General features: G+C 47.6%; 1 protein-coding gene across 1 annotated transcript in view; it reads right to left on the minus strand.

The window, feature by feature from the left end:
* CLPB (ClpB family mitochondrial disaggregase) overlaps positions 1–27,649 on the minus strand; it is a 74,617-nt gene that overhangs the window by 44,346 nt on the left and 2,622 nt on the right. The window contains exons 3-4 of the mRNA XM_005487151.4: positions 14,863–14,949; positions 2,326–2,429 (exon numbers count right to left, since the gene is read on the minus strand). Of these exons, the coding sequence (XP_005487208.2) occupies positions 2,326–2,429; positions 14,863–14,949 (191 nt within the window). The remainder of the gene's footprint in view (positions 1–2,325; positions 2,430–14,862; positions 14,950–27,649) is intronic.

Here is a 27,649-nt window from a genome sequence, read left to right on the forward strand (position 1 = left end):
ATGTCTAAAAATAAGGAAAAAACAAAGGCAGTTTCTCTCTCTCTTTTTAAAAACGCAACTGAATTTATTCTTTTTAATAAAACATGTCAACCAAAGAATTAATGCAACTTCTCATGGAGTGGCCTTATCTTTTCTTCACCCCAAAATATATAACATTAGAGAGGGATGAATGCAGACAAAAACAATTAACTTTCTTGGTTGATACACTTTATCTTAAATAAAGTCTATGTACATGCATTATGTATTGGCATTCTATTGCTCATTTTTTAATGCAGTTTCATACATTTTACATTCCCTGCTATAGGGATATGATCTATGTACACTCTCTCTCCCATCAAGAAGTAGGTCTGCTGCACGGGTGGGTCACAGTGAGGGATGAGAGCAGGGAGCTTTTAAAAATACAGAATAATGCCCTGTCAAAGCTGTCGCCTCACTGCTCCATCTTCTTAACTCAACCTGTGCTTTATGAACGGTTCAAATATTACACCTTCATTAGGCTTTCACAGAGCTGAGCACCGAGCCAAAAGCACAGACAGGCCTGTGGATAATGTCCCTGTGCTTCAGCAGCACCCATGGTGTGGCTGCCTGACCAGGGAAGTGACCCTGTGCTGGGTGCTCTGAGGCCACACCTGGGCTCAGCTCTGGATCCCTCACTCCAAGAAGGACATTGAGGGGCTGGAGCATGTCCAGAGAAGGGCAATGGAGCTGTGGAATGGTGTGGAGCACAAGTCTGGTGAGGAGTGGCTGAGGGAGCTGGGAGGTCAGCCTGGAGAAAAGGAGGCTCAGGGGGAACTCAGTTGACCCAGGTGGGGGTCAGGCTCTACTCCCAAGGAGCAAGGGACAGAACAGGAGGAAATGTCCTCAAGCTGTGCCAGGGGAGATTCAGGATGGATATTGGGAAAAATTTCTTCATGGAAAGGGTTGTTAAGCCCCGGCACCATCTGCCCATCCATGGAGGGCTTTAAAAGTCATGACGATGTGACACTTGGAGACACGGTTCAGTGGTGGCCTCAGCAGTGCTGGGAGAATGATTGGACTCTATGGTCTGGAAGGGCTTTTCCAACTGAAATAATTCCATTATTCTATTCTGTGACTCTATGACTCAGGCTCTGCAAACCATGCTGTGCAGACTGAGGCTCTGGACAAACTGTGTGACTTCCTCCCATTTTCCTCCCAGAGCAGCAGGAACAAGGTTTAACTTCCAAACAAGTCAGAGCACACAAAAGCAGCCACTGTGGATGCAGGGGTACCTGGGAATGCAACTCCCAGTAGCTGGCTGGGCTCTGGCAGGGCAAGGGGGATGTCTGGGAAACACCCCATGGTCTGCCAGCTCAGAGGTGAGGTTGGCAGGTCAGCAGAGTGCCTGGATAGAGAAAAGGCTTCTGGGATGGGGAAGGAAAGACAGGGATATTTTAGGGGGGTTGAGTTCTACTATCATCCCTGAAAGCCAGCATGAGGAACAGAAGAATCTCTGAACATGCAACTGGCAGCTGCAAAGCACAGCTGGGCACCTAGAATCCAGACATATCCTGATAATCATAAAACAAAGAAAATTTTACCACCATTTATTGTCATGAAAAGTGGAAACTGTCTGAGAAATTTAAATAGGTCTGAATTAACAAAGCAGGTGTCTGAGAAACCTGCTCTAGTGAAAGGTATCCATGCCATGGCAGAGGGTTGGACTGGATGGGCTTTAAAGGTCCCTTCCCACCCAAACCATCCCATGATTCTATGATTCTGAGTCTGCATCAACCAGTGATGAGAATAATGAAGGGATGAGCATGGAAACTGAGATCTGCCAAGAATATCCATAATGAGATGACATGACTCTGCAGAAAATGACCTTGTTTCCATGGAAAGTCATCTAGGGCTGAGAGCTGATACTGATGCCTGCCCAAACCCAACAGCAGTCACTTGCAAAATTTAGCTTTATTTCAATTGGCCAAGTCTGTCTGCATTTCACAGCTCCTGATAAGATCTGGATTAAGGCTGCTGGTGGAATACACTGCCCTGAACCCTTCCCCTTCCCCAAGATGTGGCTGCATGTGAGTGAATGGAATGACACTCCTATCTATGACTTTGTATTTTACTCTGGCTATATAAAACCAGTTTATCTCTGGTAAATTGAAGGATTGCTTCTATATAATATCTATGTAATGTTTCTTTCCTCTTCAGACATACATTCACCCAAATAGCATCAATTACTTTGCATTTAAAAGGAAGAAGATGAAACAAGCTCTAAAAAAACCCAATGAGGTCAGATTAGGAAACAAAATTTTGGGAGCTGAAAAGCAAATGTCAGTAGCTACACACAAGCCATCTTACCTTCCAAGGAATGGAGGCCTTTTTCTTTGGCAATCTCATACACATTGCTGAAATCATCCCCAAGGTTTGGATCAGCATTAGCTGTGAGCAGAGCCTTTACCACACTGTCACAAAACAGAAGGAAAGTAAGGTAGAAGTCGTAGATGAGGAATTGAAGCCCTTCAGAGACTGAGAAGTGCTCAGAAAGCCCTCTTCAAATATTCCTGGGAATGTTAACATTCCAGGGAAGTTAACCCACAACTGAACATTTCATTAAATGGAGCTCCACCAGCATAGGTTAAAATGAATTATATGGGAGAGGGACTGGAGGAAGGGGGTGACACTGCAGAGATATGCAATCCTTCTGAGGTGACATGCACAGAACATGCTTCTAGCACAAGGCATATTCCTAGACACAGACCTTGGCTCCAAGGCCACCCCTGTCCCTGCAAAAAGGAAGATTACTGTAACAATCTGCTGACTAAGGGAAGCAAAACTACACTGTTTTTGGGAGGCAATTGTACAGCACCTGCATCTCTGGTACTAAAGGTGCCATCCTGCCACAGGAAGTGCAAACAACTCCCATAGCAAGCAGTTCAGAGGAGGCTCTGAAGATAATCAGAGGGTTGGAGCATCTTTACTCTAGAAGACAGGCTGAGAGAATTGGGGGTGTTCAGCCTGGAGAAGAGAAGGCTCCAGGGAGGCCTTAGAGCCCCTTAGGGCCTCAAGCAGCTCCAAAAGTCCTGGAGAGAGACTTTGGACAAGGGTCTGGAGTGACAGGACAACAGGAATGGCTTCCCACTGACAGAGGATACACTGGATAGCAGGAAGAAATTCTTATCTCTGAGGGTGGTGATGCTCAGGCACAGGTTGTCCAGAGAAATCGTGGCTGCCCCATCCCTGGGAGTTGTTCCAGGCCAGACTGAGGCTTGGAGCAAACTGATCTAGTGGCAGGTGTCCCTGACAATGGCAGGGGATGGAATGACATGGCTTTAAGACCCACTCAACCCAAACAATCCTGTGATTCTATGACTTGAACTTCACAGCCCTTTCAGACACTGGAAGGGGCCCTAAGGTGTCCCTGAAACCTTCCCTTTTCCAGGCTGAACAACCCCAGCTCTCCCAGTCTGTCGGCAGAGCAGAGGGGCTCCAGACCTTAGAGCACCTCCTTGGTGTATCCAAGCCGCTTCACTCCACTCCACCTTGTCGCTCCAGCAGCTTCCCACACTTCTGAGGATGGACCCCAGAGCCAGATGCAGCTCTGCAGGTGGGGTCTTATCAGAGGGGAGCAGAGGGTCAGAAGCTTCTCCCTTGCCCTGCTGCCCATGGAGCTGGGGATCAGTCCAGCACATGCTGGATTTTGAGCTGCCAGTAAATGCTGCACATTATGAGCACGCTGCAGTGGGACATGGGATGCACTGCCCAGGCCATTTTGGTGTGGAAGTCCTCACTCTCTGCTTCTGAATCCAAACAATCATCAGGTCAGAATTAAATTTCTCACTCCTTCTGAAAGCAGCTTAAAGCCAGTTAATTCTTAATTTTTTTTTTTTCAGCATGCAGGCTTCCCATGACAACTAGACAGTAACTGATTTGTTAGCATTCATCACCAGTGACATGGCTCACAGGCTGACAGCGATGTGTGCCACAGCCTGACATGTACCTGCAGGCTGTGGCTTGTCAAGTCACATCTGGAATTTAACTTAAGCTCCTCTTCCATTTACCCTATAAACGCATTAGCAGAATCAAAGGTGGTTATCTTATTATTTCAGCATGGTATAGCAGAGGCCAGCTCTTTACTAGCACTGGTGTGCTCCTCACCATGTATAAAATCACCTCTAGTGAGCACAGCACCAAGACTGGGGGCAGGAGATAGGATCATGGAATTGTGTAGGTTGGAAAAGCCCTCTAAGACCATTGAGTCCAACTGTTCCCCCGGTACTGTCACTCACTGATACCTGGGAAATGTAATAGATCTTTCCAACAATGTTAAAGTGAATATAAAAACATATCTTTACATATAAAGTGAATATAAAAGCAAATCTTTACTTGAAAGCTTTCAGGTACACAATGTGGTGAAACCTGCACATGGTATATATATTAATTCTACGTTTTTTATAAGGTTAGTTGATTAGTGTGCTTATCATATACTGTCCAATTAAAAGGTTAATTGGTTAGACAATAATTGCTAGGGTCTTGCTCCATTGGAAGCAGTCCAGAGGTTTCTTTTGCCCCACTTCTGTTATCTCTGGTCCAGATTCTGACTGGAAAAGAGAATGTCCTTGTAGCTGGTTCTCTTCTTGAAATAAGACTAAACAGTACTTAGGAGTATGTTTATAAGGCTAGCTTATCATTCCTAAATGTAGGGAGGAAAGATAGGAAAAATACTAGAAGCTACAGCTATGCTTTAGCAATCTACAAAGCTACAAATATATCAAATATATAAAAAGTTAAAAATCTTAGGTATCACTCCCCCCTAAACTATATCCCTATCTCAAACATCCAAATGTTTTTGAACCCTCCAAGAATGGTAACTCCGCCAGTCCCCAGGGCAGACTGCACCACAGCTGGACAACCCTTTTGGGGAAGAAATTCTTCCAATATCCAACCTAAACTTCCCTTGGTGCAACTTGAGGCTGTTTCCCTTGTCCTGTCACTTGTTACCTGGGAGAAGAGACTGACCCCCACCTGGCTCCACTCTCCTTTCAGGCAATCCTGGTGGGCATACAGAGCTCATTTACATCTGTACTCCATTAATATCCATACTTCATTTATATCAATATTTAGATTATATAGTTTGTTCTATAATATTTAGGTTGAGAGGTTCTGGCTCTCATTCTGCAAACAGCAGTTTCCAATTATGACCCTTCACCTTTTCAGTCATCAGAAGCTGCAATGCACAGGTTCTTGAGTGGGTTGCATTGTACAGCCATGATCATACCTGATGGCTTAGAACAGGCACTAAGGATGGGCATCATGAAAACCTGGAATGCTTTGGGTTAGACAGGGACCTTAAAGCTCATCTAATTTCAGCCCCCTGCCATGGGCAGGGACACCTTTCACTAGACCAGGTTGCTCCAAGCTCCATCCAATTAAGCCACACTTCCAGGTATGGGGTAGCCACAGCTTCTCTGGGCAACCTGTGCCAGGGCCTTACCATACTCACAAGGATGAATTTCATTCCAATATCCCATCTAACCCTGCCCTCTGTCAATGGGAAGCCACTCCCCCTTGTCCTGTCACTCCAGGCCCTTGTCCAAAGTCCCTCTAGAGGCCTCTTGGAGTCTCTTTAGATACTGGCAGGGGCTTAAGGTCTCCCTGGAGCCTTCTCTTCTGAAGAGCCCCACCTCTCTCAGCCTCTCTCCAGCCCCTGGAGCATCTCCATGGCCTCCTGTGTACTTGTTCCAACAGGTTGACATTCTTTCTTGATGGTGGATCACCACATCTACTTTCAGACATCTGCAGTGGAAGCCACACAGCCCAGAAAAGCCTTTCATCACACATATGCTCACTCTCTATTACACAAATATCTTCAATGAGCCTGAGTTTTCTCCCAGTTCACCAAGTAGTTTTGATTTTTGTTTGAAGGATCAGCATGGGAGATAACCCACAATCTTCAGTACAGTTCCAGTGAGACAACCTCACTGTGTCTTCCTCAGGCCTCCATGGTAGTGCACTCCCTGGCCACACTATGATCTGAGAACAGACACTGTGATGCCAGGGAAAAGACACTGATCCAAATATCTGCTCCATGTTCAGAAGAGACATGTCTACACTGTCTTGCTACACTGCTCCTTAAGGCCCTATCAGTGAGCACATCCCATGTAGGAGTGCCACAACAAGCCTATAGATCCTTCTGGACTACCTTAGAATCACAGAATCCCAGAAATTCTAGGTTGGAAGAGACCTTTAAGATCATCGAGTCCAACCCATGTTCTAACACCTCAACTAGATCGTGGCACCAAGTGCCACATCCAGTCTTTTTTTAAACTCTTCGAGGGATGGTGATTCTACCACCGCCCTGGGTAGATGATTCCAGTATTTGACCACTCTTTCTGTAAAATACTTCCTCCTTAATTCTAGCCTGTATCTCCCTTGGCGCAGCTTGAGACTGTGTCCTCTTGTTCTGTCTGTTGTTGCCTGGAGAAAGAGACCGACCCCCTGCTCACCATAGCCACCCTTCAGGAAGTTGCAGAGAGTGATAAGGTCACCCCTGAGTCTCCTTTTCTCCAGGCTGAACAACCCCAGCTCCCTCAGTCGTTCTTCATATAGGGAGATGGAAAAAGCACAGGGCACAAAATGTATCCTGAAATTCCTTCAGCAGCTCTAGGAAGGGCTGCTTAGCATGCCTAGCTCCACTACCATCTCTGTTTCAGAACCTGGACCTATACCACTGCCCTCTATGGCTGCAGCAAAATGCAAAGCAAGGAAGGTCTGGCTGCAAGAAAAGCCCTATGAGGCCAAGTGTGTGTCCTGGGATATCCAGAATAAATGTGGCCACAGGCCACCCACCCAAGCTCTCCCACCTTTGGTCACTAGGTAGGACAGACCCACCCTTAGTATCTGTCTGGCACTGTGCCATCTGTCAAAGACTGTGGAACAGAGGGAGACGCACCACATCCAGTCTTTCTGTTGGGAAAGCCCTAGCACAGGTCACTCATCTGTGCTAAGTTGTTCTGGAAGATCTAGTGCTGGATTCCTCTGGAAACATCCTGCATCTCCAGTACTTGGTGCTACTGTGGTCAACCCAGTCATCAAGAGAACTGCATCAAAGACCTTGAAGAGGAGGTCCCCATGAAAGCAGGAGGTGCAGGATGGAAGATGGCGGGACAAGTTATGTCCTGCTGTTTTTCTGGGACCTGTACTGACAACCTCTGGGCTACTAGAGATGGACATCTACCTACTGAACATCATAGAATCATGGAATCATGGCTTTTAAATCCCTCCAGGGATGGGGACTTCACCACTGCCCTGGGCAGCCACAGGGCTGGACAACTCCTTCAGGCAAGAAATTACATGCTTCAATGAAGCCTTTGATGATCTTGCCCTAGCAGCTGGCTTACTGTGATTCTTGCAATCAGGGTTTCCAGCACCCCACCAGGCAGCTAAGCCTCACGGATCACTCAAGTCTTTGGAATCACAGGTTCTGATATGGCCAAACCACCCTTCTTGGACCCCATTCTCATGGCTATTACCACCAAAGAGATCCCTCTACTTAAATTTTAGCTCACTGTGATATACCTTCAGGTCTCTGAATGTGCCTCATTTTAAGGGAAATGATCCCTTGTCCCAGTGTAGGACTTTAATCCACAACATTGTGGCCCATGAGCTACAGGTACTGAATTAATCATATGGTAAAACAGGATTTGTCATTTTGTGCATAACTCCATCCATCTGCTTTTTGTGCCCTCAGTGACTACACTGAATGAGCTTCTTCTCAGGCACTCCATCAGATACCACCTCCATGTGCTCTTGGATACTCAGAGAGTCCTTTTTATCCACTGCCTATATGTTCAGCATTCTTCTCTGGGAAGTGACCTTCTATGAGAAGTTGAGCAGAGGACCACAACTGCTGGATGCAAAGTGGTCTGAGAGTGGTGTAGCAGGTGATGGTGGCAGAACTGCTCTGCTCTCTCTGTGAATTACCCTCTGCACCATATTCCCTGTGGTAAGAAACATTTCCATAGCTCTTAGGATGGCTGGGATACTCAAGTTTAATAATAAGCACTGATATCATCACTTCCTGGCAGAATCTGCTGTGCCCAAAATACTGGCACTAGTCTAATAACAACACATCATACATCCAGCCTTCCTTTCCAATCATCCTTCAATTGCATCTCCTGCTTTTGGGATGTGCTGACCCCTCCAAGCACTTGTCCATCAACTAGACTCCTGGAATCACAGCTATTAATTGCACCTATCCAATTTGCAGGTAATGGGACATCCAAGCAAATTACCCTGTAGGAAAGGGTAGGGCCCAATGAAAATGCAAAGGAACTGTACTCAGCGATGCAAAGCATGTGAATGTTCCTGGAAAAAAGGAAGGGACTTGCAAAATCAGGTGATTAAAGAGGCTCCAAGGGAGCTGGAGAGAGAGTTTGGACAAGGCCTGGAGTGACAGGACAAGGGGGAAGGACTTCAAAGTGACAGAGGGCAGGGTTAGGTGGGATATTGGGAAGAAATTCTTCAGTGAGAGGGTAGCAAGGCCCTGGCACAGGCTGCCCAGAGAAGCTGTGACTGCCTCATCCCTGGAAGTATTTGAGGTCTGGTTGGATGGGCCTTGGAGCAACCAGGTCTAGTGGAAGGTGTCCCTGCCCATGGCAGGGGGATTGGAATGAGATGAACTTTAAGGCCCTTCCAAACCCAAACCATCCCATGATGAATGAGTTTCAAATGAGGGATTCTCTGGCCCATGCACTTTTTGTGTTTTGCCTCTTGCTGTGAGGCACTGGGGAAGAACAACACCCTACACCAGATCCTAGAAGGAGTGGGATGCCACTGTCCAGCTGGGCTGTTCCAGCTCCCTCCATAACTCACCTGGGTTCAACAGCCTCAACAAGCTGAGTTTTAATTTGCTGATCAAGTTTTGATTGGATTAGAGGCAGAGCCTATTCATCAGCATGAATATAAATCTAAATTGACCCTGGTGATGACTCAGAGGGCAATGCTGAGCTAGAGCTAGCTGGGCAGTTCGATCGATTGGGGAAAGTGCTTTCTGCTTGTAATGGCTGCACTAACATATTGTTCAATAAATAAATACATAAATACAATACAGGGGGTGGGGAAATCAATGCTGAGATGGTGGGAGGTGACTGGGGCTGCGTCAAGAGAGATGCTATGCCTGGACCACCACCGGCAGCTGGGGTTGGTGAACCAAGAAGCCTGGTGATCCCCATGACCGTGTGTTATCAGCACAATGCAAACGCCCGGCTGGGCTTTGATCCGCGGCTGCCCTGAGCTCTGGCAGGAGCCACATGTCCTGCCTGGACACAAAGAACATCCTTGCCTGGTTATATCTTAACTGTGTAAAACTCAGCACAGCAGGAGGGCTGGGAGGAACTGTTGCTCAGATGAAGCTAAATGTGGATGTGTGCCTTCCCAGGAGCATGTTTACATCTACCCATGGCACAGAAAGCCAGGCAGCCGCAGCAACCCCTTGTGCTGTGATGTGTTATTATTAACCCAGATGAAAATGACTGACTCCACCAAAAGGAATAAAAGGGGACTATGGAATCCAAAAAAAAGGGGAAAAAATCTTGAAGGTTGGTAATTGTTATATTCTTCAGTTTTCTTTAAGAGTGTGACATGGGTGAATCATGTTTCAGAGGCATGGTGAAGGCACACAAGGGAGTTGAGGAGTGTTAGCAGCCCTGCTCCCTGCCTGGAGCAGGAAGAAAATGTGAAGAGAAGCCATTTCTGTTTGGAGAGGTGCAGGAATCTGCTAAACTAACAGTATCACATTGTGCCTGAGTTGCAAGACATCAGAGGGTGTTCATTCCTGAAAACAGGGATGCTCAGGCCCTGGGGTCTGAGATGGGGGCAGTGCCAAGGCAGAGGTGTGAGCAACAGCTGCAGGAACAGCCAAGTGGTCACTGTTCATCAAAAGCACCCAGACAGGGAGTGGCTGAAAGTCAATGCCCCAGTTTGTAGGATCAGGCCCTCCAAATGTTCTGTCACCACAGCTGAAACCCACACCCAACTCCTCAGCTCTCTGACAGGTGAAACATTGGGCCTATCTTCTTCCAAAGGTACTCAGATATTTCTCCAGCTCCACTGCAGACAGCTCTGAATGACTTGCCGAAAGTGAAAGGAGTGAAGAAACCCCCATGGAACAGATGTATGTACCTAATATAGACAACAAGACTGCACCAGTTCATCATGTCACTGCCTGTAGACAGGGAACAGCTCCAGATCAGTCACCCTTCACCAATCTCAGAACAAGAAAATCAGAGTGCATGAGGAATTGTCATTACCAATATAAAACAGCCACAGAGCATCTTCAATGCACATGTGGATGAGACACAGCTCCCAGCAGTGTGCATGGAGACAAGGAACAAATCCTTCCTGACTCCTCTCCCTAAGGAAGGCTGGAGGAGGGTGAGGGATGGGACAAGGCCACACTGACCCAAGCCCTGCTAGTTCTGGTTCCATGGGAGAACCTTTGACCCACAGCTCCTTTGATCTTCACAGAAAGGCAGAGAAGGAAAAGGAGAGCCAATACTCAGGGAGGAGTCACTTGGCATTGGTCATTCCCAGAAGAAAGGAGTTGAGAAGCAAAGGTGAAGAAATGCAAAGAGATGCAGACCTGAAGAGGAAGGCAGAAGAAGAAAGGGTGTGCAGGAAATAAAAGCTGCAAAAAGAAAATGAAGATGAGCAGATGATGTGGGGAAGAGTCAAGGGGAATTTGGAGGCTAAAGCCCCAAGTGAAACAGGAAGGCAAAGCTCAGCATGTCCTGGCAGTGCACTGTCAGAAAGCCATGCTCTAGGCTGATCCCACAGCATGGACAGCAGAGGAGGGGGCAATTCTGACCCCCTGCTCCTCTCAGGTGAGACCCCACATGCAGTGCTGCCTCCCTCTCTGGGCCACCCAAATTTAGAAGGATGTGAAGCTGCTGGAGTGAGTCCAGAGGGGAACAAAATGATGCTCTGAGGGCTGGAGCACTTCTGTCCAATTAAAACATGGGCATTGCTGCTGCTGCTACTGTGAAAGCCTTGCACAGGCTTGAACTGCTCTTGAACTGCATTCTGAGAAAGGAATCCCTGTGAGTGCACCCAGGTGCTCCTCCCCACCATCTGAGCCATGCAGAAAACTCTGGAAGCCCTAAAATCATAGAATCACAGAACCATTTAGGTTGGAGAACCCCTTTGAGATCATTGAGTGCAACTGTTCTTCCACCACTACCAAGGCCACCACTAAACTTTGTCCCCAGGTGCCATTTCCATAGGACTTTTAAATCCCTCCAGGGATGGTGACCCCAACACTGCACTGGGCAGTCTCTTTCAGGGCTTGACAATATTTTCAGGCTTGGAATTTTCCTTAATAGCCAACCTCAAGCTCCCATGGCACAATTTGAGTCTGTTTTCTTTTTTCCCCTGTCCCTTGTTCCCTGGAAGAAGAGAGTGACCCCCACCTGGCTCCACCCACCTCTCAGGGAGTTTTACAGAGTGAGAAGGTCGCTCCTGAGCCTCCTTTTCTCCGGGCTGAGAGCCCCAGCTCCCCCAGCCACCCCTCATCAGAATCATGCTCATGCTCCTGCCTTCAGAATTGCTGCCCAGTGGTTGAATGGGAGCAGAAGCAGGTTCCAATGTTTTTCACAACTACTCAAACTTATCCCACTGGGACTCAAACTCTCCATGCTGCTGTGTGCCTTAGTCTCCCCTACCACACAAGTAGTTCTCAGCCTCAGAGGAGGCAGAGGAGGCTGAGAAGATGACTTGATATTTCACTGTCACTTTATTTCTGTGGAAATGAGAAAAAACGGAGTAGCTGATAACCAGATATAAAAAAGGTCACTGTTTTACAGACATACAGCTAAAGTCCTACCTGCTTTGGGGTTTCATTTATGATAGCTTATTGCTTATTTTAACAAATGCACAAATCCCACAAAGCTCTGAGTATGCATTTAATTAAAGCTTAAATACTAAAAATATGACAATGCTATGGTAATTCCCATAGCAATGGGAATTACAGCAAAAAACCTTCCTTTGCTGCTGTAAACATGGTCACAGCTGATGTATCTTTAGCCCATGACCCAGTTACAACATGTATCATCATGGAGCCAAATAATTTGGACATTGTCTCATGTAAAAATGAAACTCTAAATATCTGTCTCCACTAGATCCACTACTGTATCTTCCCTCCCAGGCAGACACCAGTCTCCTCCTGGAGACCTATCCATGGCAATATTGCTGAATGCTTCTTAATGTCTCCTCACATTTTAGATACAAGACATTTCCAAGAGGAAGAAGATGATCACTGTTTTGCTGTAAAAAGAAAAGATGGACCCCAAACTTGCCTTCCAGCATGCTGGATTTCATCTTGTAGCTGATGGCAACTGACAGAAATCATTAAAGCAGTGCCTCTGGAATTAAATTAAACAGATGGACTGGGGCTGTCTAATTGGAAGAGTGAGGGCTGTGGAAATTGGGAAACATGACAAAGCTAAAGGACAGGTCACAGAAATCTCCAGCGCACAGTGGAGACTGAAAACATCGTTCCTCTCTGAAAAACACCTTTGGAAAGGCGTTGAGGATGAAGGCTTCCATTTTATTAGCTGAAAACACTCATCCCAGTTCCCAGCATGCCAGCCCTTCAAAACCATGCTGAGGAACCTGTGGAGGTATCACTAACCATAAAATAGGAAGTGGTGAGAAAGCCAATAAGTTAAAATGGAATGACCTTGATCTTTTTGCAGGCAAGCAGTACCTGTCGGTCCTGTTCAGCTGGCTGCACCTCAGCCATCTCTGAGCCAGGGACAGCCCAGCTCACCTCTCCAGAGGTGCTGGCCTGAGGTTTGAAGGACCAAAAGTCATAACAACTTCAAATCCATCACATCAGGTGAATTACACAGGCAATTGGACAAGGGAGGATGGCTTCACATTGCCATCTTTCCTATATTCGATATAACCCTCACCCTTGAGGACAGGGTTAGATTGAAAATAGGGAAGCAATTCTACCTTGAGAGAGTGGTGAGGCTCAGGCGCAGGCTGCCCAGAGAAGCTGTGGCAGCCCCATCTCTAAAAGTGTCCCAGACCAGGTTGGACTGGGCTTGGAGCAGCCGGGTCTAGTGGAAGGTGCTCCTGCTCAGAGCAGAAGGATGGAAGTGGATGATCTTCAAGGTTCCTTCCAACCTGTGATTCTGATTCTGAGATCAGCTGCTGTGGCTGGAGAAAGCAGATTTAGAGCAGAACCTTTTACAGAGGGACCACACTATAAACAAAACCATCCTGCATCCTTGTGCCTCTGGCTCCTCCCTTCCCCATTACACCCTGGCCACATCATCTAGCTTCAGTTACACAGTTCACCCTGTGGACTAAGTCGATTAGCAAACCATTTGTAAGGAATTTCAAACTCTGTGGGCCATGCTCCAGCTCAATGCATTTCCCACTCTGCACTGTGAACATTTCAAGTCTAGAAACAGGACTGAGGGCCAAAACCTTGTCTGGCACAATGCCAGAGCTGTTACATAAGGAATAAGCTTGCATTTATGTTTGCCTCCAGAAAGGATAGAATCAGAATCACAAAGGTGGGAAAAGACCTTTAAGATCAAGTCCAACAGTATCTAATTACTCTTCTGCTATCTGGAGAAAAGTTATACTGAGCTTCAGGTATTCAAGGTCTTCTTAATTTTCACTTTAAGTCAGTATTCATCTAAAATGTGGGAAAAATAAACAGAATTTACCCAACACAGCCAAACCCTTTTTCTTTTGGCCAGGTACACAAAAAAGACAGACGTGGCGATGACTATGCCCTCTCAGAAGGGACCAGCCTGGAGTCCACACTTTTTTTGTCAAGATGTTTTCATTAGCATTTCCACTTGATTTTAGGCCTGATTTTGGGTAATTATTGTCCCATGAACAGCCTTTCTCCCTGTCTCCCCTTAGTCTTTGCAACTCGGGAAGTCCTGTTCTGCTTCACCAGTCACTTGGAATGGTCAACAGTCGTCACACTCTGCTGCTGACCATTGTCCACTGGGAAAGGTGGGAGGCTCCCAAGCCCATCCCTTCATGGGCAGGCAAATAACAGAGCCCGTTGCTGCTCGGACATCAAAGTTAAACAAACATTCACAAGCCCCCACCTCTGGGCCTGTTTTAAGGAGCTCCCTGAGGAGGTCACGACTTTCAGCTTGTCATAGCACACATCAAAGTTTGCACCACACACGAACTCAGCACATGGATTGGGATAGTGTCACCCGAGAGCGGATATTCAGCCTTTGTGCACTGCTTTAATCCTGTGTTTTCCCAAGTAATTAAGCTTTTTTGCTTATGAACTTGTGACTAAGTAAAGCATCCCTGAGAGGTTGTAACATCAAAGCTCATTCTCCCGTCTGTCCCACATTTTCCAAAATTGGATTTCTTTTTCTCTTTTTCTCCTTAAATAAAAAAAAAAAAACCTAATTGAATTTAGTTGTAGACTGAATATATTTAGGAGTGTCTTTAAAAGGTTACAAGAAGCCAGAGTGATCATCATGGGAACTGTGGAGCAAGGGCACAGCATTCAGCCCCAGTGACACCATCCCCAGGGAGAAGATATGGGACAGGAGGGATTTTGGCTGGTGGGGTACCCACCACAACAACATCCCACAGGTATGGGCTCATCCATGGCCAAAACCTGAGAGCTGGTGTGGAATGGCACCATCAGTTCAGCTGTCACATCCATGGGACTGGGGAGCAGCCTGCCCTGATCTTTTACACCACATACTGGGCATAAGGAGAGTGAAAAGCTCCCTTGGGTTAAGCTTCACAATGCATCCCAACTTTATGAAGACCCTCTACAGAGCTCAGTGTGACTTTAGGGAAAGGTTGAAGTGAGTAATCATGATGTGAGATGCACATACATACCTGGAGTGCCTGCTGATGGCTGCCACCATGAGAGCCGTCCAGCCAAGCTTGTGCCTTGCATTCACATCTGTGCCCTCTTCCAACAACCTGGAAAGGGGAGAGATATGGTCAGGAAATAGATATGAAGAGAGCACCTCAGGTATTCTGGAGCTAATGAGGGAAAGGAGAATGTTTTACTGTGCAGGCACTTGCTGCAGCAAGGCCCAGAAGACCCAACATGAAGTTGATTCAATAGTTCTCAAAGCTGACCAAACTAAAACAAACATTCAGGTGATGGCAATCCCACTCCTTTCAAGGGTGCAATGCCAACATCTTGCTTTCTGTATTGTTTGTACATTTGTTTATTTATTCTGTTCAGTCTAATTTCCAAAGAACCAATCAATAGCAAAACTGATAAACCCAAATACCAATGACATTTGAATCCTTTGGCTGCAAAGCACCCATTAGGCTTCAGAAGCAGCCTAAAGCCCATGTCACCTGCAGACGCTTCACAGTTTTCTCATACAGCATAAGAACAAATAAGACAACCCTTAAATATATTAGAAACCAAACTACCCTCATGTCTCCAAAATTTTCTCAGCTTTTGCAAGATAATGGCAAGGGATAGGTTTTGCAGCAGGTACTTTAGCTCAACCTAAAACATGTGCTGAACCCAGACAGTATGAAATGATAATTCTCTCTGCACACCATAAGGAAGAAAAGAAGTTCAGAATTGAGACACAAATTTTACAGTGCTCAAATTAAATGAGACAAACTCTAAACCTGCATGTTCAAGTCATAGAATCATAGAATGATTCACAGAAGGGTTTGTGCTAGAAGGCACCTTGAAGGCCATCTTGTTCCATCACTTCTGCCATAGGCATGGACACCTTCCATTAGACCAGGTTGCTCCAAGACCTGTCCAACCTGGCCTTGGACACTTCCAGGGATGGGGCAGCCACAGCTCCTCTGGGCAACCTGTGCCAGGGCCTCAATACCCTCTCAAGGAAGAACTTTGCCATATCTAATCCAGATCTCCCCTCTGTCAGTTTGAAGCCATTTCCCCTTGTCCTGCCATTTTCTGCCTGTGTAAAAGGTCCCTCTACACAACCAAATCCATGATTACAAACCCATTTTTCTTTCAGGAGCAAGGTGCTGCCAGTACCAAGACAGGGAAGCCCTGGGTCAGGCTTTAGAAAGCAGGGTGGACCACGCAAGAGTCAGCAGTTCTCTGCCCCTTAGTTTATCTTTCTCCCTTTTCACATATTAAGGCTTTTTCATCTTCCTTTCTGGGTGAGGCTGTCCCTGCACAGTGCATCCTCCACACAGGTATAACAGGGAAGAGCTGTCATTAAACTCCCTGCTGGGAGACACATAGGTGAACACAGCAGCCATGTTCCACCTGTGCAAGCACCACAACTGAAGTCCTAAAATTATACCCAGAATCCCAGGAAAGGAAGTCAAGGTCAGGTGTGAGTGCCTGCGTGCACTGAACAAGTCAGATCAGCTCTTTAAGGACCTGGAGAGGTTCACACCAGAACTTAGACAGCCTTTCCAAATCCCTCACCCTTGCTCTGCTCTGGTGGCAATGCTCTCACTGGTTAAGAGTGCTGGGATGGAATGAGTGAAAAGGAGGTAAACGAACCATATTCCTCTTCCTGCAGTTGGGGAAAAAAAAAAGGACAGCAGGGATGCTGATCCAGGGAACAACACTCAGAGATACACCCAGGGTGTCTTGCCAACCTTCCTCCACCTCATAGCAAACCTCCACAGTAGTTTCGCTAGAAACTTATCCCAAGGAACAAATACACTCGTATACAGAGACACCTGAAGTGTTCAACCTGAATAAGAGAAGGCTCCAGGGAGACCTCAGAGCCTCTGCCAGAGCCTAAAGGGGCTCCAAAAGACCTGGAGAGGACCTGGACAAGGGCCTGGAGTGACAGGACAAGAGGGAATGGCTTCCCATTGACAGAGGGCAGGGTTAGATGGGATATCAGGAAGAAATTCTTGGACGTGAGGGTGGTGAGGCCCTGGCACAAGGTGCCCAAAGAAGCTGTGGCTGTCTTATCCCTAGGAGTGTCCAGTACCAGGCTGGACAGGGCTTCTGGCACCCTGGTCTAGTGGAAGCTGTCCCTGTCCATGGCAGAAGAGTTGGAACTAGATAGTCTTAAAGCTCCCTCCCAGCCAAACCCCTCAGCGCTACGATATATGGTATGATAATCCTAAAGTTATTTCCAACTAGCAATGCCTGAACTTTGGCTGGTATCTTGAACACAGCTGAACACAGTTCACCCAGTGACTGGACAAACCAGCCAGATAAACATCATGTGACCCTCTCCAGTTGAACTACTTGCCTTATTTGACAGAGAGTAGGGCTTGAGAGCCAACAGGCAGATGGCTTTAGCCAAGCTCTACTCAGAAGCAGGTTGGTGAACTCTTCTGACTGGAGTAGTGGTCATGGGTCTGGGTGGACAATCTCACCACCCTTTTTTTGACAGGAGCGGCCACTGCTAGTGCTGTGGTTCTGGATGCTCTGAACTGTTCATCACACACTTGGACAGAAACCTAATAGCTGAAATACTAGAATCATAACTGGCAGCCTCCATTTGTAGCTCCCAACTGTGACTCAGGAGGCTGTGAGCACTGTAAATTACCACAGCACCAACCATAGAAGCTTTATGCTCTCTTTACCAGGGTTACAATTTAAAGTTCAATGGTAATAAACTATGTGGCAGTCAACAACAAGACCATGGTCCAAATAAGTCTGATACTTGAAGAGCAAATTTTCACACAGAATCCACTCCAGATCCAATTTTTATTTCTTTTTTTCTATGTGGTTTAATACTTGAAGAACCACCCAGCAGCATGATGGAGAGCAGGGACGATTCACCTACAACCTTATGGGGGTTTGGATCTACACAGCCCTGCATGTGGCTAACACTGGTCAAGCTGCAGCTCCTGCATTATCCAGGGGCCCAGTAAACTCATCTGAGGAGTTGCACAAGAGCAGCCTTGGCCCCCTGCAGGGTGTGGCACAGAATTATGGAATCATTTGGGTTGGAAAAGCCCCTCTGAGACCATTGAATCCAACCACTCCCTCAACACTGCCAAGCTTCCCACTAACCTACATCCCCAAGTACTGCATCCACACATCTATTACATCCCTCCAGGGATGGGGATTCCACCACTGCCCCAGGCAGCCTGTGCCGGGGTGGACAGCCCTTTCTATGAAGAATTTGTGAAATATCCTTATGCTTTCTCCTTCTGCCAGCACCACATCCCTGCAAGTGAATGCCAAGAGTGTGCTGCTAGTTCTGCAGTGCTGAATACCACTCTCAGACAACAGAATGCTGGAGGAAGAAATATCCCTGTGCAGCCACACAGCTTTCCATCCTGCTGAGGCGGGGTGTGCCCAGACACACAGGGGAGAGCAGATTGCTATCTGCACAGATCAGCTCCCTTTACAGCTCCCCTTACAGAGGTGTTTGCACTCACAACAGAGATAAGGTAGCCTGACTCAGACCCATGGCTGCTGCTGGTCACACCATCACCTGCTCCAGCTGGAAGGACAGTGCCTGCAGCAGAAATCCACACCACAGCTCCATCTGTGCCGCCATGTGTGCCGTGTCCTCAGCGCAGGCACAGGGAGCTGCTCCCTCAGCTGGAAAACTGCTTGCTAGCTGTCACTGCAGGAACAAACTCCACACCCAGCTCCCCCAGACCCCAAGGAGTCATTCCCACCAGCACCAGAGCTCAGGATGCAATGGCAGACATCTTACTGTCTCCCCTGACTCACCCTAATTACTTCCAAAAATCCTTTCCCAGATATTGCGATGCCCAATCCCCTTCCACTTGTCTCAGAGAAGTGTGGACCAACATGTCCAAGTCATTTCTGAATTTCATTGTATTTACTTGTCCATTTGGAAATCATTTGAAAGCAGGAACATTCACATCACCCCCTTCCTACATTGTGTCACTGTGACAGCCTAATAGCCACAGAAAAGCCAGGAAATAAAGGCATCTTGGTGACAAGGGAGAGGGAGCCTGAAGAAAGAACCCAGAAAGGGCACAGTAACCCCAACACCAAAACTGCAGGTGAGAAGGCATCAGCTATGCCAGGATGGAGGCACACAGACCCCTTCAGGCTGGGAACTTCTGCCTGGCAATAAAAGCCTTAAAGCCCAACACCAGCCACTGATTAACATCCTCAGTAGAGTTTAATTGCTGTAATTTTGCAAAGTATCAGGCCCATTTGCACTTGACCATGGTGTTTATATGATTTTACATTAAAGGGGCAGAGAGACCATCCTGGTCACCTGCCAGCCACTGGGTTGCTCTGCTGCAAAGAGTCTGTCTTAATTTCACCTGTCCTGAGTTTTAACATTTCATGGGAGGGCTTGGACTGGAAATGACCTTGAAGATCATCCAGTTTCAATCCCACTGTCACAGCCAGGGACACCTTCCCCTAGACCAGTTTGCTCCAAGCCCCATCCAACCTGTCCTTGAACACTTCCAGGGATGGGGTAGCCATGTGAATGGATATTTCTTTCCCAATTTCTTCCCTGCATTATGGCAGTGTGAAGTCAACCCCCTTTTGTTTTCTCATAAATAGGACTTGCAGTGTAACTCTTCAATATATCCCTTTGAGACAAAGGACAGGACATCAGCCCTTATTTCAAATAAAAAGATGATGTTTTAAACTGAAAGATGAGAGATTTACGTTAGACATTGGGAAGAAGTTCTTCCCTGTGAAGTTGGTGAGGCCCTGGCACAGGTTGCCCAGAGCAGCTGTGGCTGCCCCATCCCTGGGAAGTATCCAAGGTCAGTTTGGATGGGGCTTTGAGCAACCTGGTCTAGTGGGAGGTGTCCTTGTCCATGGCAAAGGGTTGGGACTAGATGATCTTTAAGGTCCCTTCCAACCAAAGCCATTCTATCATCCTGTGATTTTAGAATTCTCAAGACACTCTGGAGTACTGAAAGGCTTTTTTCTCTACAGACACACCGGAAGGACATACTGAATAATGAATTATCTTCATTCTTTAAAAAAAAATAATGAAAGAGATTCTAGTCTGGCAGCCAAACCTGTTTAATCATCGTGCATCCAACAGGAAGGATGCTGGAGCCTCTCCTGTGGGATTAGGTTACAGGCTTGGAGCAAAGGTATTAGGATCAGTCAAGTAGTTTTCCATTCAGGAATCTAGATCATCATAAGCATCTGGAATGCCACATCACTGAGCCCAGTGAGGGAATTACTTGTATCATACCATCTACCATAATATGCATTGACATTTCATTTAGGAGCTGGATTGCTTTTTTTTTTTTTTTTGGTTAAATCATTGCAAGATGCTCAGCAACTTAACAGATTTTCAGACAACTGAACTTTATGTTCAGGGTCTTCAGGCCCACCATTTATTTTTTTCCGCCTGATTTAATGATATGACAATCGATAAAGCCAAGACCACTGCTCAGATCCCAGACAGCCAAATGTATTTACCAGCAGGAGTATTTTATTTTAATTAAATAAAATCCTCTGATCAATGTTTAGGATGATTATCCACATTTTAACCAAGTAAGATCCAGGACACTCCCTTCCTAAGGAGTTTCTCACATGGATACAGCTCTATTAGCGCCATTTCCAGTGTTTCTCAAATGACAAACTGTTCTTTGACTGCAGTGGTGGCACCAAGATGTCCCTTCCCCTGGCAGGAGTTGGACTGGATGACCTTTAAATGTCTCTTCTGACATGAACTCTTCTGGGATGCTGCAATTCAAGACCCGGTCAGGGGAAGAGCCCCGAACCAGAGCTGGTGCTGTTTCTGACACTGGGGAAGTGCTTATATTTAAGGGATTTCAATTTTTTTTTTTTTTTTTTGTAATGGTTTTAGGGCAGAAAGCTGACAGATGGCAGGGTTAGATTTAATATTAGGGAGAATTTTTCCCTAGGAGGGTGGTAAGGCCCTGGCACAGGCTGCCCAGGGAAGCCATGTCTGCCTCATCCCTTTAAGTGTTCAAGGACAAGCTGGATGGCGCTTGAAGCCACCTGGTCTGGTGGAAAGTGTCCCTGCCCATGGCAGAGGGTTGGAACTGGGTGAGCTTTAAGGTCGTTTCCAACCCAAATCACTCTGTGATTCCCTGACTCTATGAACATCCCTGTCTGCTGTGGAATTTGCTGAAGGAATCTGGGCAGAGCAGCACCTACTGCTTTGTGCATATGGCCTATTTTAGCCAAGCCAGCAGCTCCCAAGCTTTAGCACTTTGATCCCCGCAGAAGAGATAAAGAGCGCACATCGCAGCGATGAGCCTTCTCCCCCCACTGCCCCCGGACAGATGTGCCTTCTATTCACCCGTCACTGGGGTTCTGGGTGACTGACTCGCTGACACTGCTGAGCCCAGAGGGCATGTTTGAGTTTGTGCTCAGTGCTGGGAGCATGCCCAGCACTCCATCCTGACAGGTGGAGGAAGAGGAAGCTGGAAACTTGAACTTTTGCAACAACAATAGCTTCTGTTTCTGTCAGCCTCTTAGACATTTCCCCCAGCCCTGTCCCAATATGTCACTGTTTAACTGCAGAGTGTGGGACACCCTCAGATGTGCTCAGCCTCTTGGGAACTGCTCTCTGCTTTGCAGAAGAAGGGGGGAAGAAAAACATCCCAACTGAACAATATCTTGGAACATGAAAGCACAATCCCTGCTAGATTTTCCTGCCAGGGAAAGGATCTGCTTGGACAGGAGGACACAGCGAGCTGCTTGAAACCCTTTAATGTGGCTGCTGTATTCTTGGAGAGAGCTCATTGCTGTTTCTCACCCCTCACCACCTTTGCAGGGCCAGAAACACACCATGGTGCTCTGTGAAAACATATGGAGCAGCACATTGTGGGGAAGGAAAGGGGAAGGGAGGGAGAAACAGCATTTCTGTGCAGCTCTCAAGGCAGGAAAGCTGCTCCCAGGACACAGGGGATCCTGGAGGAATCCTGGTAAGCCTAGCCCTGACAGCACAAACAGGCCAGGGGCCAAGGAGAAACTTCTGGAAATAAATTCTCAAAATCAAAGAGAAGCTCTTATAAATCCAAGTTTGAGGAGGTGAAGCCAGCTCCAAGAGGAGTGCAGGTCTGGGGGCACAGAGGGTGGGCAAAACCACCATGGGTGAAGAACATGAAGTGGGAAAAGTCAAAGAGGTACAACCCAAGCATGAAAAGGCCAATACAGACATGTGAGTAGCTGTAGCTGCCCTGTGCCTGTAAGTGTTCAAAACCAGGTTGGACAGGGCTTGGAGCAACTTGGATTAGTGGAAGATGTCTCTGTCCATGGCAGGGGGCTGGAACAGGATGAGCTCAAAATCCCCTCCAACCCAAATCCTTCTGTGATTTGACAGTTGGCATCACCAGGTTTGGAAGGGCATGTGAAACCTTACATGGAACAGTCCCAATTCAGTCACCCCAATGCAACAGCTGAGCTGTGTGCCAGAAAAATACCCTACCAGCCTTCAGCCTGCTCTGGCAGAGCAGTGGGAAATGAGCAGTGTAAGTGGGAAATGAGCCATCACTGTTTGCAGAGGAATTTGAGGAATTTGAGCACAATACACTAATTTCTGACAATCCATTGCTACAGGAGGTGGCATGTGTTACCTGCTTGACTTACTCTGTGCAGGTCTGAACTCACGTGTCAGACTCCCTCACCTACACCAACATTCACATCTATGTGCTGTGTAAGCAACATGCTTTTCACCTGCTACATCACATCTTCCAAGGTGTCCCTTAACTCCTGGGCTGTGAGGAAACTGGAATAATTGCTCCCTTGGTTGTACAGGCCATCCATGCTGGTGGACTGCTGCTCCTCCAAACCCAGAGCTGCTCAGGAGGCTTTCCTGCACTCAGCCCTGCTGATAAACATCTCCACTAACTGGAATTAACCCTGTGATGGTTCCCAGGTGTATTCCAGACATACAGAAGCTCCCACGCATCCAGGTGTGTTGGTGTCTGCTTCCAGAGAGAGGGATCTGGGATTTATGGGCTTCAAAGCTGTTTTGGACAGAAGAATGAGATCTCCTGTTGGTTTGGCACAGAGTGCCAAGACACTGCTCTGTGACTCAGTGTACAAATTCAAACAATCCTGGGAGGGCAAAATACACCAAGAAACAGATCAAAAAGGGCAGTCTTCCAGCTATCTAGAACAGGAAAGCACAGCACACATACATCTCACTCAATACTTCATTGACAACATGAAGAAATCTGGGCTGTTGTATGTGCTCTGAATTCCAGCAGCCACAGGCCAGTTCAAACTCAATAATCAGTAACAAAACTTTCACTGAAACACAGTCCTGGAAAATCTGGTCATTTAGGAGAAAAGCCTAAACGGGACATTTACATGATAAACATATTTTTATCCTAAAAAACCTAGGTGTCTGTAACTCAGATACACACAGACATATGCAGGCTCAACATCTTATATAAGCACGGAGCAACAGAAATAAATATAATTATAAATCATATCCCAATCCTGTTTCCAACCTGCTGCCACTATCCCTGCTGAAGATGTGTCACAGCTGTTCAGGACTGAGATAAGGTACATGATGGCCAGTGGCCAGGAGCCAATGACATGACTCTTCTGCTCACCCTACAAAGCATTCAGGCAATTCAGGCATCCCTCGAGCCTCAGTCATGACACTCACAACTATTCTGTGAGAGAAGATGCTCCAACAGGTACAACATGGTTCCCATAAAGGCCCACCTCCTCCACACAGTGTCTTTTAATGATCTGATGTTCCAGGTAAACAAAGCCTGACACACTGCAGAGGGATTTTTTACCCAGTCTCTGAATTCTTGTAACGAACACTTGAGCCAGGAAGCAAACAAAATACTGGGGGACTGTACCCCTAGTCCAGCCCCCAAACTGGAGAGAACTGAAAGGGTTACAGCTGGGAGAGACCTGAAAGCTCATCTTGTTTCCACTCCCTCCCATGGGCAGGAACACCTCCCACTGCCCTGTCCACCCTGGCCTTGAACACTTCCAGGGACAGGGATGGGGGAAATTTTGCTCAATGAGCTGTGCTGCTTACAAACAAGGGAGAAGAGACAAGCACAGTCTGGAGGAGGCAGAACTGCCATGAGTCAGAGCCAAGATGAGTGGTGCTGCTTGAAAATTGAGAGATCACTGTTTGGGGCAATCAAGCCTGACTTAGCTGTTTCTGCATCTCCTCCAACTAAAAAATCAGCTTGGAGAGAGCAGACTGAGCTGAAGCAAGTGGAGCTTCCTGCCCCACTGCCACATCTGTGTGGATCCCTGGGAGAGCAGGAGAGCACCTGGTCAGCTCCAGATCTCATTACCAGACAGATCTGAGTGGCTGCCTGCTGTTAGGAATGAGGCTGATAACAGCCATCTGACACATGCCCTGTGTCTCCATGAGTCACAGCTGCACAGGGCTGAGGAAAACACTGCTCCATCATGCTTATCTGCTGGGGAAACTGCTGAAAGCCTGTGCTCTTGGGGTGGCTTACTAAGAAACAAAGCTGGAACACAAGGAATCAATATTAGTACTGAATATCAACACAAGTGGGAGTAAGGTGGGCATTTTTTATGCCTTTGCCTCTTGCTTTCCCTCCAAATGCACAGAACAACTGAGGCTGAGGGAAATTAAACTATCTACATCAATTAGGTATTATATTTTGTGCTGGCTAACAGCATGAAGGGCTTGGTGGGAAGAGCTGGTTTGCCACATGCTCCAAAGGGGATGCTCTCAGAAATTAGCACGTTCTTTCAGCTCAATGAAGAATTCAGCCTGGTTCCCTGCATTCAACAAGTGGTTAGAGATGAGAAAACCTGGCTGGAAGCTCAGAGGAGCCAGAGATGGTAGAGGCAAGTCTACAGCAAAGGGGCTGGATTCAGCCTGTGGATAGGCATTCTTCCCACAGCAATATAAATGTGTATTCCAGTGAGGTCTGTTTGCTATGCCTGAAAGGCCTGTTCCTTTTCAGAGATAAAAATCACTGCTGGGAATAAACACAGAATCATAGAATGGTTTGGGTTGGGAGAAACCTGAAAGTTCAGCTAGTTCTAACCTCCTCTGCCATGGGAAGGGACACCTTCCACTTGACCTGGTTGCTCCAAGACCCATCCAACCTGGCCCTGATCACTTCCAGGGATGGGGCAGCCACAGCTTCTCTGGCCAGCCTGTGCCAGGGACTCACAATCCTCACAGGGAAGAATTTCTTCCCAATATCCCATCTAACTCTGCCCTCCATCAGTTTGAAGCCATCCTCCCTTGCCCTGTCACTCCATGCCCTTGGAGTCCCTCTTCACCTGTCACGGAGCCCTTTAGGCACTGGCAGGGGCTTCCAGCTCCCCCAGGCGCCTGAAACGCCCCAGCTCTCCCAGCCTGTATCCAGAACAGAGGGGCTCCAGCCCTTGGAGCATCTCCATGGCCTCCTCTGGGCTCACTCCAGCAGCTCCACAGCCTTTTCATGATGAGGGCCCCAGAGCCAAAACAAGGTGGGATCCTATGATCTTCTTGGTACCTCCCACCCTCTCTCACACAGTCTTTAGACTAACACTGTATTTCCTAGTAACTGTATGCTGGTGTTTTCATGTGCAGAGGGCCATGACCAGCTGTCAGCTGAAGGCACTTGGAAAAGATCAGCATCCCCCTTCAAACAAGCTTGAAGCTGGATAAGAAACACCATCCCAGGGGACAGTGCAGGCAGGGGACAGCAGTGTGGCAGGACAGGTAATGTTCCATGGATGGCTGCCCAGCTGGATTGTCACACTCCTACCCTGTCAAAGCTCAGTCTGGACTTTACCCCCTGAAGGTGGAGAGAGCATTGAAGGCAAGACTGTGCCTCCTCTGTCAGCTCTGCAGCAGGTCTGGCAATCTTGGGCTGTGGAAGTTTGTTGTAAAGAAATTCATGGAATCAGACAGTGGTTGGGGTGGGAAGCACCTTTTGGAGATCACTGTGTCCAACCTTCTCCTTAAGCAGGTTCACCCAGAGCAGGCTGCAAAGGATTGTGTCCAAGTGGGATTTGAATATCCCTGAGGAAGAAGATTCCACAGGCTCTCTGGGCAGGCTGTTCCAGTGCTCTGCCACACTCACTGTACAAAGTTCTTTCTCATATTGAGATGGAACTTCCTGTGCACCAGTTTCTCCTGGTGCCTCTTGCCCCATTGCTGGGCCCTATGGAGCAGAACTGATCAATCCCCTGACAACCTCCCTGCAGACACTGACAGACAAAGCTGAGTTCCCCTCTCAAGTTGTCTCTTCTTGAATGGCCCCATCTCCCTCAGCCTTTCCTTGTAAGAGGGATGCTCCAGTCCCTTCATCATGTTTGAGGCTGAAACTGCCTGCAGCAGGGCAAGTCATGATTTTTACCATTCATGAATGGTAAAAATCATGTGTGTTAATCATCATGTTTGCTTGTGTGTTTCTCACACAAGCAAAAAGCAGAGTTAGGCACAGCTTCAAACAGTGGGAGGGCTGCCAGCCCCACAGGGAGCAGGATGGGAAGGAGGGTCCGTGAGAGCCTTTGCAGAGGATCTGGACAGGCTGGCTCCATGGGTTGAGGCCACTCTATGAGGTTCAATAAGGCCAAGTGCTGGGTCCTGCTCCTGGGTCACCACAACCCTGTGCAGAGATACAAGCTGAGAGCAGAGTGGCTGAAAAGGGCACAGCGGGAAAGGCCCTGGGGGTGCTGGCTGACAGTGGCTGAACATAAGCCAGGTGTGGCAAGAATGCAAATGGTACTCTAACTTGCATCAGCTACAGTGGCCAGAAAGCCCAAGGCAGATCCTTGCTCACTTGCACTGGGCAAGGTACCTCAAATCCTGTGTGCAGTGAGAGGCTCCTCATGAGCAGAAGGACTTTGAGGTGCTGGAGTGGGTCCAGAGAAGGACAGTGAAGCTGCTCAAGACTCTGGACCAAAGGGGCTCATGAGGAGTGGCTGAGGGATTTGGGAGGACAGCCTGGAGAAAAGGAGGCTCAGAGGGACCTTCTCATTCTGTACAGCTCTGTGGAAGGAGGGTGTAGCCAGGTGGGGGTCAGGATATTCTCACAGGTAACAAATGACTGTATTGGAGGGAAAAACAACCTCAAGTTGTGCTGTGGGAGGTTTGGGTTGGATGTTTGGGAAAATTTCTTTATGGAAAAGGTCATCAACCATGGCACAGGCTGCTCAGAGCAGTGGTGGAGTCCTCATCCCTGGAGGGATTGAACAGACATGCAGATGTGGCACTTGGGGACACAGTTTAGTGGTGGGCTTGGCAGTGCTGGGGGAATGGTTGGACTCAATGATCTCAGAGGGCTTTTCCAACCCCAGTGATTCTGTGATTCTGTGACAGAGCACAGAAACAAAGGGAGAAGCTGCAGACGTGCAGCCCAGCAGGATGGTGTACAGCCACCGGCCCTGCCCTGAGCAGCTGGAGCACAGAGCATCCCTCTTGCTGATCTGCCTGACCAGGCTCACAAATCACCCAGACATCCCTGAACAGCAGCTTCCTGCAATTACAAGCTGCAGAACACATGTGCCAATTAGCTGCACACCAATATCCTCTTTGGCCCTTGATCTAGGCCAGATCTCAGCCCTGGGGTGCAAGAGAGCCAGGTGCTTCATCCAAGATCCTGGAAACTGGATGGAACATCCCCTCGCTGCAGGCCAAGAGGGCTCTCCTCTTCCTGTCCTCTTCTGCACCCATCCTCTGCTTCTACACAGGGATGGCAGCTCCTACCTCCCCAGGTGCCTGTGCTGGGTGGGAGATCTCAGCCACAGACAGGAACACACGTGTGGCGTACACAGGAGAGCAGCAATGGCTCCTGTGTAATGTCT

Source organism: Zonotrichia albicollis, chromosome 2 (genome assembly GCF_047830755.1).
Source record: "Zonotrichia albicollis isolate bZonAlb1 chromosome 2, bZonAlb1.hap1, whole genome shotgun sequence".
NCBI classification, from domain to species: Eukaryota; Metazoa; Chordata; class Aves; order Passeriformes; family Passerellidae; genus Zonotrichia; species Zonotrichia albicollis.